This window comes from Stegodyphus dumicola, chromosome 2 (genome assembly GCF_044657685.1).
Source record: "Stegodyphus dumicola isolate Sdum_Otavi_A_Nest chromosome 2, ASM4465768v1".
NCBI lineage: Eukaryota > Metazoa > Arthropoda > Arachnida > Araneae > Eresidae > Stegodyphus > Stegodyphus dumicola.
In genome coordinates this window covers 85,428,848-85,444,223 of record NC_140769.1, presented here as the reverse complement: position 1 = coordinate 85,444,223, position 15,376 = coordinate 85,428,848, and the positions used below count along the sequence as shown (strand labels likewise).

The 15,376-nt window shown below is 30.0% G+C and overlaps 1 protein-coding gene across 3 annotated transcripts in view; it reads left to right on the top strand.

Moving 5' to 3' along the window:
• PhKgamma (phosphorylase kinase gamma) overlaps window positions 1–15,029 on the top strand; it is a 59,298-nt gene extending 44,269 nt beyond the window's left edge. For 2 of the 3 annotated variants that reach the window (XM_085810833.1, XM_085810834.1), the window contains exons 11-14: window positions 447–527; window positions 1,351–1,392; window positions 6,871–6,987; window positions 12,814–15,029. In XM_085810833.1, coding sequence (XP_085666959.1) covers window positions 447–527; window positions 1,351–1,392; window positions 6,871–6,987; window positions 12,814–12,963 — 390 coding nt within the window. In that variant the 3' untranslated portion in view covers window positions 12,964–15,029. The remainder of the gene's footprint in view (window positions 1–446; window positions 528–1,350; window positions 1,393–6,870; window positions 6,988–12,813) is intronic. The other variant, XM_085810835.1, reaches the window with a different exon arrangement.
• Window positions 15,030–15,376: the final 347 nt, after the last annotated feature.

The following is a 15,376-nucleotide window of genomic DNA, read 5'->3' as shown; positions in this document are numbered from 1 at the left end:
AAAACAGGTTATTGTGTACATGGAGAGAAAACAAAGAAAAAAAAATAAGGATTTCTTGAAAAAGGAGTCTAGTAAGGATGTTTTCTAATTTTTATTTTGATTGCTGTTTTATAATATTCTTAGTGCACTACCATTTTATAAAAGGCTTTTGCCTTCCATATGTTATCTTGCCAAAAAATTAATCAGCAGTGAATCGTTGGCTTTTTGAGAGAGGAGTGCAGATAATTAGAAAATGCAATTTTTTTAATTGTACTATTCTTTTCCTGCATGTGTGCGAATATTTATACGTATTAACACACACATATAGAGAGAGAGAAAATTGTTATCTGTTTTTTATTCATATTTGCTGCAATAATATCTTTCCTTGATTTTTAAACTTCCTTAATGTTTTTTCAATATGAGAAGGCATTTTTTAATTATTTTTCTGCAATTAATTTTTACTTCAGATAAGAAAACTTCTAGTTGTTGACCCCAAGAAAAGACTTACTGCCAGTCAAGCACTGCATCATGATTTCTTCAAAATTGTTGTAAGTGAAAAGTTTTCAGTTTTTAAACATTTTCTTGATGTATGGTAATGTATGTTGCAATATCTTTAAAAAAATGCTTTTATTCTGACTTTCAAGTCTTTTTATTTTAACTCAATTTTTGGAAATACACTGCTGGCCATCGTAAATGCAACACCCTGAAGGAAGCATGCAAATAACATGAAATTTGCAACATGCGTTAGCGGAGGTGAGATATGCAAATGATTAGAATTTCAGCGCAGACGCACATCACGCGCGCCACTTCAAAAGGCGCCTCAAATTCAAAGGCACCTGTGGTGCCACTTCAAAGCGCTATTTTAAGGCTTGGAGTTTTCGATGATTTTAAGTTTGGCATTTTTTTTTCCTCCCAAAAAATTATCAATTATGCCTTGTAGTAAACAGCGATCATCGTTTCATCAAGTATCCAAGTTCGGAAAACGAAGGATAGTGGCCTAGCGAGAGTGTGGATTATCTTTCAGCGAAATCGGTTGTTGTTTTTATGTTGCAGGATATGAACATTATTATGATTGCTAAAGCAAAAAATAAATTTAATGTGCTGCTACTGGTAGGATACTTTTTATGTGGATCGTTTTTATGGAATGGTCGCTATGATGAATTATTATTGTAGTGAGTATTAACTGTAATTTCGCATGCAAAAGTTCATTGCATTTAGCACCATTTTCCATTTCAAGGACTTCATTAAAGAATGGGCATATAGAAAAACAATTATTGACCCTGACAGAAATATAATTTATTAGTTTATGCTAAAAAAGTATGATGAATATTTGAAAAAAAATTTTCTTTTTTCCTTTGTTTTTCATTCTAGGCTGCAAAAGGAAGAGTCTTTAATGCTAGGAAAACATTTCAAGTAAGTTGCTAATTTTTTTTTTTTTTTTAAAGTTTTTCTATTGTTTGGGTTACTTATTTAAAGTCCTGCAAATTTAGACAGTCTGCATATGGCTAATAGCCCAGTAGTATTGTAGTAATTCATTTTTAGTGGAGAGATACTGCAAGTTTCAACATTTTCTTAAAATATTTAAATTTAATATTTTTGTATTCTTCAAGGTTTTACCATGTATTCATAAAATAGATTATTTCAATTTAGTAGTCATAGTATTTTTCAAGATGTATACAATATGTATTGCTTGACCTGCCATGGCATAAAGTCAGTGAATACTCATTGTTCAAACCAGGTTGGAATTCTATCATATAGATTGGTCTAACATTTTTACATTCTTCAAGATTTGACCTTGTATTCATGAAAGGAATTATTTCATTTTAGCAGTCATAATAATTTTCAAGATATATGCAATATATAATGATTGACATGCTAAGCTGTCGAAGTCAATGAATATTGGCAGTTCAGCTGGGTTGGAATTCAGTCAAATAGGCTGTCTGCATGGGTGTTATTTTGTTTTTCCCTATGCATAATATGGATATGAGCTAGCTTTCTCCAAAAAAAATCCTCTACGAATATACCTCTTCCCTAGCTGGGCCCACCAGCGGCCAAGCGGTAAAGTCACTGAACACTGCTAGTTCGGTTCGAATCCCGTGAACGAGCTGGCTGCATGGGCGTTTTTGTGGTTTTCCCCATGTGTAACGTGTATACAAGCCAGTTTCCCCTAGAAAGTCCTTCACGAAGGCATGCCTCCCCTTAGGCAGATAGCTCTAGTGTGCTTTGCCATAATTAAGTAAACCAAATCAAACTTCCCTAACTGGACACCCTTGTGTCTATTGCCATAACTCTCCAAAATATATATATTGCTGACCATTTAAATTGCCAGGAAGAAAAGAAAATAATGGAATCTTATTTGTTGTACATGTAGGGTATAATGGGAGACGGGCATGACTGAATTTGCAAGTGGTTTGTGGTAAACAGTGCTGCTACGCTGCCAACAACAGTGGTTATAATTTGACTGGGCATCGTCCTGAGCTTGGATGACAGATGCAGGTACTTCTTCCATGCAGCTGCAACTATGTGCAGGAGTTTTTCAATCCTTGTGGCTGGTGAATGGCAGCATACCAGTCTGGTGGTATTTCATAACCAGATATTTTAAATATTTGAGACATCTGGAGACCATGTTGACCAGAGCAACAATCGAATACCCTTTGTATTGAAGAAGATCTTCACAGTATAGACAACATACAGTCTTACATTATTTTTGTTGACAGATGGTGTCGTGGAAACCTCAAAGATACGGCACAGCCATGTCAGAAATATAACAGTAATAGGAATAGCCCCATTACTGGCAATGTGAAGAGGTGACCCAGATGTGTACTCAATGGAATCCCATACCAGTATGCCAAATGATGGGCCTGTATGTTGATGATGAATGTAAGGTGGCAACATTTGTTCTGTTCATTGTGTCTACACATGGATACATCCATCATCATGCTGTATGCAGACTAAAGATTTGTCTGAAAAGTCAATATGGTGCCACTTCTGTGTCCAGTTTCGTCCTGTAATTGGAGGTGTGTCTCTCTCTGCTGTAGCATCAAGGGAAGCCACAACAATGGTCATTCCACCATGCTGCATCACACTGTCTGTGCATACACTTATCCTGCACAGAAGCCAGATTCCTGACTCAGAGTATGTGATGTGGTTATACAGTTTTACAAAGCCAAGATGACAAAATGCCTGTCTTCTTGGTTGTTAGTAGCCTAGGGCCACTGACATCCTCCAAAGCATTAATTATGGCCCTCCTGAACCCATCAATTTCATATCTGTCTGCAGTTATGGCATCCTGACCAATATCAGCAGCAATGTTGTGGAACAATATACTGCAGTTCTAGTGTGCCACAATCCTGCAGCAGTTGAATTCTGACACAAGCTGATAAGAGTTTTTTCTTACAGGATGCATAACATGACTTTCATGCAAATAAGCATGTTCAAATTTGATTTCCAAATGAAAACCCACTGTGCAATCTTCCCATTTATATACAGTGCAGGTGGCATAACTCATGCCCACTTTTTAGTGCCTGCATTGGAGTGCCCATTTGCATATCCCAGGAACATATAAACCTCTCATACAAATTTGCTATTCGTTGCTTGATAGCTTCATGGTGTATCAATTTTAATCCTCAGTGGTATAAGTAAATAGATTATCTATCCTCAAGTTTTCTAATAATACATCCTCTGTCAGTATTAGTATGTGTGTGTGTCTGTGTTACATGCGAACATCATCAAGAAAGTTCTGTAGTGTTTTCATCTATCATTTTCATCTTACTACCATATTCAAGTCATACTGGGAATTCTAAAAAGGAAATTTCAGGCTGGAAGATGCCATATGAGCATCTCCAATTTCAAAAGGTTTTCTTTGTACAATCTGTAAGTGATGACCAGATGGGACGATGTGTTTTATGGTGCCATGTTTTTTGTAATGTAAAAGTTTTGAAAACGTAATGTTTTCAAAATTTTTTTTAAATAATGTTTTGCTGTGTTTAAAACATTTTAACAGGTGACAAAGCCCAGTTGTAATTTATAAAAAAAACCCAAAAACCTAGAGCAAAATATGGGAGTTTGGTGAAAATACTTCCATGTCAGTGCAAAAGTGATTTATGAAAAAGAAAAATGCTGACCAGCATGAAGGATTGCCAAATCAGATTAGTTCGTGCTTTCAAAAATATTTGTTGATGCTCAAAGATAAATATGTGATTTCTCTACCACAGCGATGTGCTAGCGCGCAGCTCCAAAGTTTGCACCAATTATATGGCAAGTACTTGACTGCAGATTGTGAATCATTTTCCCTTTAATCCAAACTTTTCTAAGCATGGCTTATCTGAAAGAAAAGGCTAAAATTGGTGCAGTTTCCATTTTTAGTCCAAAGTGGCTTTGTCCCTGAGAGACTATTGGTTTCATTTTGCAATTTTGCATCAAATCACTCTGAATGTCCATTTCACTTTTCAAACTGTTTTGCACCATATATTATCGCCCTGTATTATATTTGAAAAAATTAAATAAGAATCTGCATAAATGTATGTATGTTTCTCGCATTGTGATAAAACAATAGTACCTAGAGCCATCAAATTTTGAATAATGTAATCCTACTGCAAATATGGGCATCTGGAAGCCTCAATTGGGAATTCGTTTTATTATCAATTTAATATTTTGTAAAATTTTAATGAATTTTTTATAAATAAACTCGATTTCTGGCAGCGTTGTACAGGAAAAACATTTTTACCTCCAGCGCGTGAGACTGTGTATCGGAAATTCTAAAGATATGCTCAATTTAAAATTAATCTGTGATATTGCTTTTGAACTGAATTGATGGTTTAAGTGCGAAGAACATAATATTTAATAAGTAAAGGTAACGCACAAAATGTTAAAAAAAAAAAAAAAAAAGGCTCTTTGGACATAATTTAAAATCTGAAACTTTTAGATTTTTTTTTTTTTTTTTTAACCTCTGTAGGATCAAATCTTTAAGAAAATGCCAGTTTCTGAAGCATACAAAACTAGAATATATTTCTTTGAGAAGAAGTGTTTAAATTTTCTTCTGCTCAGTACATAATTTCATTGTTCAAGAACCTGTCTATTAATGCTGACCAATTGGAAACTAAATTTATAGCTTACCATTTCACTGATTCGAATGAGAAAGTTCTTGCTGTTCTTCGTAACATAACACAATATTTCAGGATTGCAAGATTAAAGTGGGCTGTACAAATTTAGAGAACTCAACAAAGTAATCTTGATTGTTTTGTTACTACTATATATTAATCCACTGAAAAGATTCTGATCGTTGTGTAGAAGAATAAACTCAATTTAGACCAAATTTATATACTGATTCATTGAATACAATTCTTGCACAGAAAATGAAATTATTCACTCATTACACTGTTTGTAACCAGAATAGATTGAGCTGTGAATGGCTACACCAAACCATGAAACAAAGTTGACCTTTCCAGGTCAGGAAAACAGTAGCATGGGAAAAGGTATCTTCATTTTTTATTTTTTAAATGTTTTCCTTCATGTGCAAAATTGCAATGGACTTTTTTATGGTGTAACATGTAATTTATGCTGTTGAATCCCTTCCCTCTATTTTGGGGAATGTTCAAGTGCCATGATGATAATTAAGTATTACTGATACTCTTTCTCAAAGGATAGCATCTCTGCGTATGCATACAAATATGTAATATAGCTGCTAACTGTCCCAGTCTCCTGCTAGATCATCGAATCTTCCATTTTTTTTTTTTTTTTTTTTTTTTTTTTTTTTTAGCTTTTAAATGAAATTTATTGAATTCATGAAACTTCAAATTCCATTCTCCCATCTGTAGTGATTTTTAGTGTAATTTTTCTTATTAAATTTTATTTAATCTAAATTGTCTTAATCTACCATTGACATTTGCAGAATTTTTTATGAAGACTCAAGCAATGTTTAATCAGTTAATATTTGTATTTAATTTTGTTTTGCATCAATAAATGATAAAGTTTATCCATGTAACTATATATACATTAATTATTAATTTTATTTTCATCATATTAAAAAGAACTTTTAATAAATAAAAGCTTTTTTTGACTGCTCAGGATTTTTTCAGTATTAAAGTATAAGAAAATTCTGAAACAAAATTAACCCAAGAATATAAAATTTATTAATTAGTGTCTAATTAAATTGATGCATTTTATATCAGAATAATAACGTGGATAGTTCAGTAACCTAAATCATGCATTATAAAGTGAATTTAATTAAATTTAGAGTACATTATGAAAACATTTTTGAAATTCCCGGTTTTTCGTATTTTAAGGTTGGCAGCTATGATATTAATACACAGATACATATGTTATAAATGTATAATATAAGAACTGAATGCATATGGTTGTGTGAGTATGTGAAAACAATGTCACATGATTATAAAAAAAGCTAAAAGTTTTTGAAAAGTTATATTTGTAAAGGGTAAAGCAGATTAATTTTAAGAAGTCAATAGATCTGCTAAAGAAATGTAGCATATACTTTTGTCGTTTCACTTTATATAGTGTATTTTAGTTTATTAAAAGTAGTAATCCAGTAATAATAAAAAGAATAATTTGAGTAAACAAAATTGAGAATGATCAATTGTTCTGCAGTGGGCTGCAATACATATAAATAATTATATTCTCCATAAAAAGTTCATATTATAAATTCTTTATTTTATAAATTAATTTCCTTGCATGTTTTTTACAGATTTCTTTAGAATAAACAAAATTATTGTAAAGTAATTTTGTACAAGTTCTTACAGCTTCTGTCTCAGTCAGTATGCATATTATTTAAGTATGAGCATGTCAAGTTCATATTCATAATTGTGATATATACTGCTTTTTAATTTTTAATAAATTCATCTGTTCTAAAATATGATTTGTAATATTTTATTTTAGTTCGGTATTCTTTGTGTGAGAGCTATGATACGATTAAAAAGATTGAAGTATACACCTGAACCTTTATCAATCGATATTGCTAAAATGGACCCATATCGTGTAAAAACTCTAAGAAAGGTAAGATAAGTGAAAGCTTGTAGGAGAGGGATTGCTTTTTTAAATGACAAAAATATCACATCATTGTAAAGAATTTTAGTTTGAATCATTTACATAATCAGCTTTTTAGTTTTAAATGTAGTTATGAATTCTGTTAACAATTCTATTTCCTATTTTCATTATTAGGAAGAAAAATTTTTTAAAAATTCAAAAAATATGATCGAGAATTAGCTCTATTTTTAATCTGAAAATATGTAGATTATTAAAATTCTACTGTATATTTTTCAGTGAAATGAAATTTTATGGTGCTATTAAATTATGTTATTTCATTCAAGTAATATATATGCCAAAAATATAAAATTTTCATTAAAAATTCAGAGAATTTATCTTGGACTAATTCTGTATTAACATATAGGAGTTAAAAAGTTCCTTTCTTGTATGAGAAGTAGGAAAACTCAAATTTTTATAGTTAAAAGCTTAGCATTACAAAATCAAATCACAGTGCAGTAGAATTCCAATTATCATCATGCCTTGGGACCAAGGGTTATGCAAATTAGAGAATTTTTCCAGTTTCTAAGTCATCATTTTCTCTGTTTTATTTACATTTCTCCCATTTTAATTTTTGCTTTAAATTTGTATAATTTACACATAAGCAGATAACATTACATACTCATATCTCAAGAATTGTTTATTCAAGATTTATATAATACAAAATTCTTATATTTTTTTAATGTAATTATACAAAAAGAAAATAATGTTAGTCTAAGACAAAAAAAGTGTTTTCAAGAGAAAAAGAGATAAACAAGAGGGGGTTATTTTAAGGGGTAAAAAGTTTGTTTGCAAAAATGCATCAGTATATTTTATTGAAAAAAAAAATTATATACATGCTCCAGCAAAATTACATCCTGAGCAGTTTTTATGCTCTTAAACGGAGGGAAAAATTAAATAAATACTCTGTTTTTAAAAATCCTGCTGTAAAGTTTTCCCTTAAATTCTTACAATAATTTTGTTATGTCATGTGTGTCTGCAGATGCATATTGACCAAAACGTCCTACAATAATTTTTCTGTTATGTTACGCATATGTACACTTGGACTTATTAACGTTCTGTAGCCAGTTTTTCAATGTTATGTTTCCCTTTTTAATGCCAGCAAAATCACTGCAAATACTATTTATAATAATCTATCCCTGTTTGCCAATTGATTAAAATACATTGTACAGAATTTAAACAAACCAGCTATGAGGTACATTTAAGTTGGGAAGTCATTGTTTGAATATATGTGTAAGAAAAATTGCTGTTAAATATGCTAATCCTGAATTTTCTAAAATTTGGAATTTTTGTTTATTTATATTTAAAAATGAATGCATATTATAGGTATTCACAGATCTGAATTCTGCTGTTTTTAAATTTATAAATACAAGTCAATTCCAAAACAATGTAATTACTTTCTATATTTGATATTAAGTAATTATAAAAACAAAGCACAGGAATTTTTAGTTTGTTGAATATATGTTAAAGTTTGTTGTGAAAATACCTAAAATAAACATCTCCATCACTGCTGGATGAGATGTGCTTCTACTAGTGACCTGACATTTTGCATTAGGCTGTTAAGATTATTGGACCTTGTAATGTGTTATTTTTTTTTTTTTTTTTTTTTTTTTTTTTTTTTTTTCCCCTCAAAACTATGTCAAGATGCTATGTATATGTAACACTGCCTTGAGATTAAATTGTGATTATGACAGATGTTTAGGCAGCCATTTAAATCACTGATGTATTCATCTGGATCATTTATGGTAAGAACTCAGTTATTGTCTAGGTATGAAATTTTTCAAAACTTTTGACAAAAGTAAAAATTTGGTACTTCTCCTTTCCCTAAAACCTTGTGTAGTTTCTATTTATCAAATGTACCAAATAGTTTCATTCATTACTATGTACTATGCATTGACTTGAGAACATCAATATATTTCAAAAATATTTTCCCAAGTAAACATTCTGCAAAACTAAAATTGCTTGTATTATAATTATTATTATTTTATAAACTCAAGTGCACCAAATTCAATAATTTTAACTTTTTTGTAAAAAAAACAAATTGAAATAAAATTAATGGTATCAAAACTTTGAAAAGAAAGAATGATGTACTTATGCAAAATTACAGAGAGAAAGAAATAAAGTATTCTTTTATCAGTTATCTACAACTCTCCAAACCTCATTTGGCTCAATTTGGGTAAACATTTTTGGTTGTTTGATGATAGTGCTATTTGAATTCCCTTTTTTCTCTAAGTATCTACACTTCTAAGAAATATATTGCAATTAATTTTTTCTGCTTCCTTGTAAATGATAGCTTTCCTTCCAGAATAGCAATCAGCAATATTTATATTGTTAAAATAAGAGCGTTTTGAGAATGCACTACTTTTAATCCTGTTTTGCACTTTAACATTTCCCTATTCATTTCTGCCCTTTTTAAATAATCCTGTTCACATGGGTTGATTGAAAAGTTTTAAAATCGATTGTCTTTATTCAGAAGCAACTTTTTTATGACATCATCATTAGCACTGTGTGCTTGAGACCATTTTAATATTAAGAATGACTAGACATGCCACTCTGTCTAGGCTATATGCAAGGTAGTCATTCTAGTGTTGACTGACTGATTTCAAATTATACTACGAATGCCACAGCAGCAATTTGCTGTTTCAAGTGCAAATCTTTTTAATACTTCCCCTTCTTTATGGCTTCATACAAATTGCTTTCTGAGGCATTTGCACATTAGTCAGTTTTCAACATCTGTGCAGATATGTGCGATGTTAACATCTCTAATATCAGTGGTCACCCCTTCTTTATGGCTTCATACAAATTGCTTTCTGAGGCATTTGCACATTAGTCAGTTTTCAACATCTGTGCAGATATGTGCGATGTTAACATCTCTAATATCAGTGGATAACCTACCATAATGAGTTTTGCTAATCTCTCGCATTTTCTGTTACTGAACACTGAAACACTGTTAACCATATATTCCAGTGTATAACATGTCCCTATAATTTCAAACTACATTTTTTTTTTTTTTAATTTTAGGTATCTTCTCTGTATAATGTGCATCCTTTTCTTTATGTAGAAACCTGAAATGTACATGTGCAATGCTCTTATCCTTTGAAGTCATTCATTCGAAGATTTTTCCCAGGCTTTCGAGCAATGGTATACTGAATTGACAAGCATATGGGAGGAAATGCTTTAGGGAGTAAATAATTCTGCAAACAGGGTGGGTTTCATTCATTTCAGGTGTGGGCTTATGTGTTATTCTATATTTTTGAGAAAAGGGAGACATAGTTTGGGGCAAGAACCCACTTCCGATGTGAATGAATTCGTGGTATTAGGAGCCAAATGTTTTCTATTTCTTAAGTTATTTGAAGCTAAGATTTTGAAGTGAACATCAAAAGATTTGCTAAATTGCTTTTGCTTTAGTTGAAATGTAGTTAATCTAGTGTTCCTTTTAGTGATTAATATGGCTTCTGCTAAATGAAATAAACATAGTGCTGTTTTCAAAGTCAGTCAGTTTGCAAAAGAAAATGGAAATCATATTGTGGCAAGGGTGTTTATTGTTGGTGAAAGCTCCTGATGTGAATGGAAGAAAAATTAAAATCTCAGTAGTTAATATATCAAAGAATAAATATGCTTTACATAAAGAAGTAACAAAATGGTCTCTCGTAGTATTGCGAGCTGGGTCGTAGAAAATCTTCAGAATGGGTTAATTGAAACAACAGATAGTGTGTGTATGTTTGCCTTAAAGTGGGAAAAAAAATGAAAATGAAAATTTTAAAGGAACTTTGAGTGGGTATAGCCAATTTATGACATGGAATAATTTAGTTTTATGAGAAAAAACAAGAGTTTCGCAAAGGCTTCCAAAATATTTTGGTGACTAATTCATAATAAGTTTCCGGAGGTATGTTACTGACCGATAAAAGCAAAAAAATTGTTTACTGTCACATATTGGAAATATGGATGAAACTCCAGTAATATTTGATGTGAAAGGAAATAAAATACTTGATCTGAAAGGAATAAAAACGGCTCACATAAAAACAAGTTATGAAAAAAAACTGACCATACTGCCTTTCTGTTTAGCAGACAGGACAAAATTAAAACGCATGGTTATTTTTAAAAGAATGAGAATGCCAATGTGTAACTTCCCAAGTGATGTTTTTAAGTCATTAGTGCCCCCCCCCCAAAGCAGGAGAGGTGAAAAATATACAGTGCCCTCACTGGGGACTCAAACCTGGACCTCTCGAATACGTGCCAAGTGTGTTACTATTACATCTTTAAAGGGTGGAGTATATAAGGGAGAAAATACCTTATATATTCCCCCCTTTAAATGCTGAGGATTAGGGGTCTCAATCACCAAATCCTGGTGGTGACAAATTATTGTCCACCACCTTTTAGTTTTAGTGACACTGTAAAGTCTTTTTTTTTTTTTTTTTTTTTTTTGGTAGCAGGAGATGTGTAAAATGTTCAAGTTCAATGCCCTCCCCGGGACTCGAATCTGGAGCTCTTGAATACATGCCAAGTGTGCTACCATTATACCACGAAGACATGCTGGAAGGTGTGAGAAAATACCTTATAATGTTTTTATTCATGTTCATGAGAAAGGATGAAAAGTGTAAAATTGCAGATAAGGAATGTTTGACAAAAGCATCTTGTTGCCTTGAAGTTTTTTAATTGGAACATGTTTAGATCCCATTAATGGATAATATGAAGAAACTGGTGAAAGATTGTAACACAGGCATGGCAGTTAATCCAGGTAGATTGACAGCATTAAATCAGCCTTTAGGTGTGTGTATTAATAAAATATTCAGAGGACATTTAAAATGATGGTGGAAAACATGGATGTTAGAATGTGAAAAGATATTTACAAAAGGAGGCAACGCATCCTGCCAGTCTAGGAATAGTGTGTGAGTGAATAATAAAAGCATGCAATGAATTTAACTTGACATAATTTAAAAAAATAAATTATATCTAACAGTTTAGATGGAATGAAAGATATTTATTTACGAGTCTGAGTAACAGTGATGGTGAAGATGAAACAGAATTCGACAGTGTTCCTGTATATATATAATGGAAGAGGAATGTGACAGACTTTTCATGTTATCCGATAATGAAAATTTTAAAGTTCATAAGATATATCATTTCATTTAAACAGCTTTTAGGTACATATAGGAATCTAATTTTTTTATGCTCATCTTTTCCGTATTTTTAAGTCTATCACTTTTATATCTGGCGTATAATGCACACTTGTAAACTTTACTTATTTTTTGTGTTAAAAGTGTGCACTATATGCCAAAATATACAGTAAAGATTTCATTATCCTGCACATTCTGTAACATTTCAAGTGTTTTGTTGCAGCAGTTCCCAAGTTTAATTCTTATTCAATCACATCTCGTACAGTCGCAGGGATGTCTTCCTTGCATTCATGGGAAACATAGAGAACATTTCTTCTAGTTTTATCAAATATGAAAATTATGGCTGTTTAGCTGCAGATTTAAATATATCAATGTATAATTTTTAAAAAATCCTGTATAGGTTGTCACATTTAATATAAGAAAAGAGAAATGGAGGCAATATTAAAAACTTTTTAATCAATCCTTACACTTACATATTGCTGCTTAATTGTCTGAAAAATAGCCAAATTGATCTCCTATATATATGCATGAAAAATTATGCATGAATTAATTAAAAATAATTCTTTGATATTAAAAAGTGTAATGAATTTCTGTTTCATAACTTTTTGTGCACAAATAATTCTTTTTGATTGACTTTTTTTTTTTTTTTTTTTTTTTTTTTTTTTTTTTTTTTTTTTTTAAGGTTATAGATGGTTGTGCATTTAGAGTTTATTGCCATTGGGTTAAAAAAGGTGAAATGCAAAACAGAGCAGCTCTCTTTGAGAACAGACCACGTACTGAAATGAAGAATCTTTACAATGAAGCCTTAAAACATGTAACAGAATATTCTTAGAGCAAAATATTTTATGTTAAATTTTCATAATTGTAAAAACCTTATTCATCCATTTGTTCTGAATTTTTTATCCATCAAACTTTTAGAAAGGTGTGTTTAATAATGTTGTTTTTTAAAATGTCAAAATTATGTAGCTCTTTTGCTTAAAGTATTTAAATTTATTTGAAATTTATTTATGTTATTTAAATTTTTTGACTTCTAGCCAGTATGCTATGAAAAGCAATATTTATACTTTGTATATAAAAGAATAGTTGTTTATATTGTAAATAAATGTTTTTCATGTAGAATTGCACAAAAATGCAACATGTAAAAATGTTAAGCTTATGTATTTTCGTCAGAAATGTTCTCATTTTTCATTAATAATTTATTTTCATCCCCAGACTGAAGATTTTATACTATAAAATATCCTCACCATTAATGGTCATATTTTAAAATATGCAATGGTAAAATCAGCCAAAGTATAATTAAGAAAAAATATGCTACTTAACAATCAAAATATATGTTATGATTTGATTATGTTGTTTTTAATCAACAAAATTTTAAAGATAATATTATCTCACTTTTCCTATAAATTTTTATTTTGTGTTATAGTGAATTGCATTTGCTTGAAAATAATAAATGATTTGAATAAACATTTTGAAGTTTTAAATTAATAAATTTTAGTGCAAGTGTTTTCCTGTTGTAAAATTTATGGTTTATGTTTACTGTTAATTTTCGTTTCCGAAATTATTTATACACCTTTATTTTTTGCTTTAAATTTTTATGAAATAGGAATGTTTTATTTAACAAAATGCAAACTGAACACAATTTGCTCTCTCTCTTACCATTCTTGAATCCCTATTAAATAGAATTTTTTCTTTTAACAGCACCTTCTTTTTGAAATATTTCTTTGTGATTGTTTCATAGTCTTGAACTGGATTTTTTTAACAGTTCTTGTGTTGACAGTTAAATTTTGAATACTGGCATAGCTTTCTTGCAGACTTAAAAAGATTTTGAAGTAGGAAAATAATTATTTTGGAATTTGGGAAATAAGTTTTCGATAGAATCATATTCATATAGGGATCTAAACATTCTTTAATCATTAAAAATGAATTATTTGCAGAAAATAAGAGAAAATGAAATACAGATTATTTCCATATTTCCAAAAATTGTAGCGTGGTCCCAAAAATTTTGTTTCACATTTTTGTCTGTTACCAGTAACTTTGCGTAAAATTTATAATTTGTATCTTTTCCTTAATTTGTGACTGAAATAACAATGTACACACCAGCAGTTTTTTAATCATCAGTTATTATCCTTGGAATATTCATCATTCAGTATATGATATTTCTGTCATTTCAATTTATTAAGCAATTAAATGTAGTAACAGTGTCTCATTATATATCTCCCAGTACACGTGATGTGCCAAATTTAGCCAGCTCTGTAACAGTGTTTTACCTTAACTCAGGTATTTGATGAATCTTGTAATTGCATTTTTCAAAAATTTATGAAGTAAGGCAAAAATCTTTCTCGTTGATAATTTTACTAAAAAATTTTGCAGATGATTTGATTGACATACGAAAAATGTAAAAGTGTATGCATTATAACATTTCTTTTCTGTGTAACATTTTCATTTTAATATGAAGAAAAATCCATTGTTAAATTTTATGTTTTAAACTTTTTTTTTTTTTTTTTTTTTTTTTTTTCCCCTTCAGGTTAAATATGAAATTGACCCTTCAGTACATCAGAAAATAATAATAATAATAATAATAATAGTAATAAGTAACTTAGACAAATTTTGTTTAGACTTCATACAAGTCCTTTGTATTATTTTATATATGATTTATTAACATTGTGGATTAGTAAGTAAGCATATTGAGTAAATAAAAATGTATTTTCTTTCAGCGTGTATGTTTGAATATAGAGATTGTTACATTTTATTTTATTTCCTGAATATAAAATACATTCATTGGCTGTAACTTTTTATTGTTCTATAAATTATAATGAACATGTTCTTTCTTATAGGCCTTAATCAAATAATTTTCTGTATTATTTTACAATTTAAAGCAAAATTAAAATGTTTACATTTGTTGGGCTTTTTTTTTTTTTTTTTTTTTTTTAAATTTGTATTTAACTTCAAAATGTGATATGTAAATGTTTTTGCGTTGTTATTTATTGATATCTACTTTATTCTTTGAAAGTTTATCATTAAACTTTTCACTTGAAGATTTTTCTACAAATTTATTTTGTGATAAATCTTTTTAATTTTGAACATCAGTTCCTCCCACCCTGTAATTAAACATACATTCTTTAGAAAAAATATTACTTAATTATTTTTTCTGTTGCCAAAAATTCTTTAGTAATTATATAACTCTAATTATCTATTGATTTCTAAATTTAGACTGAGTAGTGTTAATTAGGTGCAGGAAGTGTTGT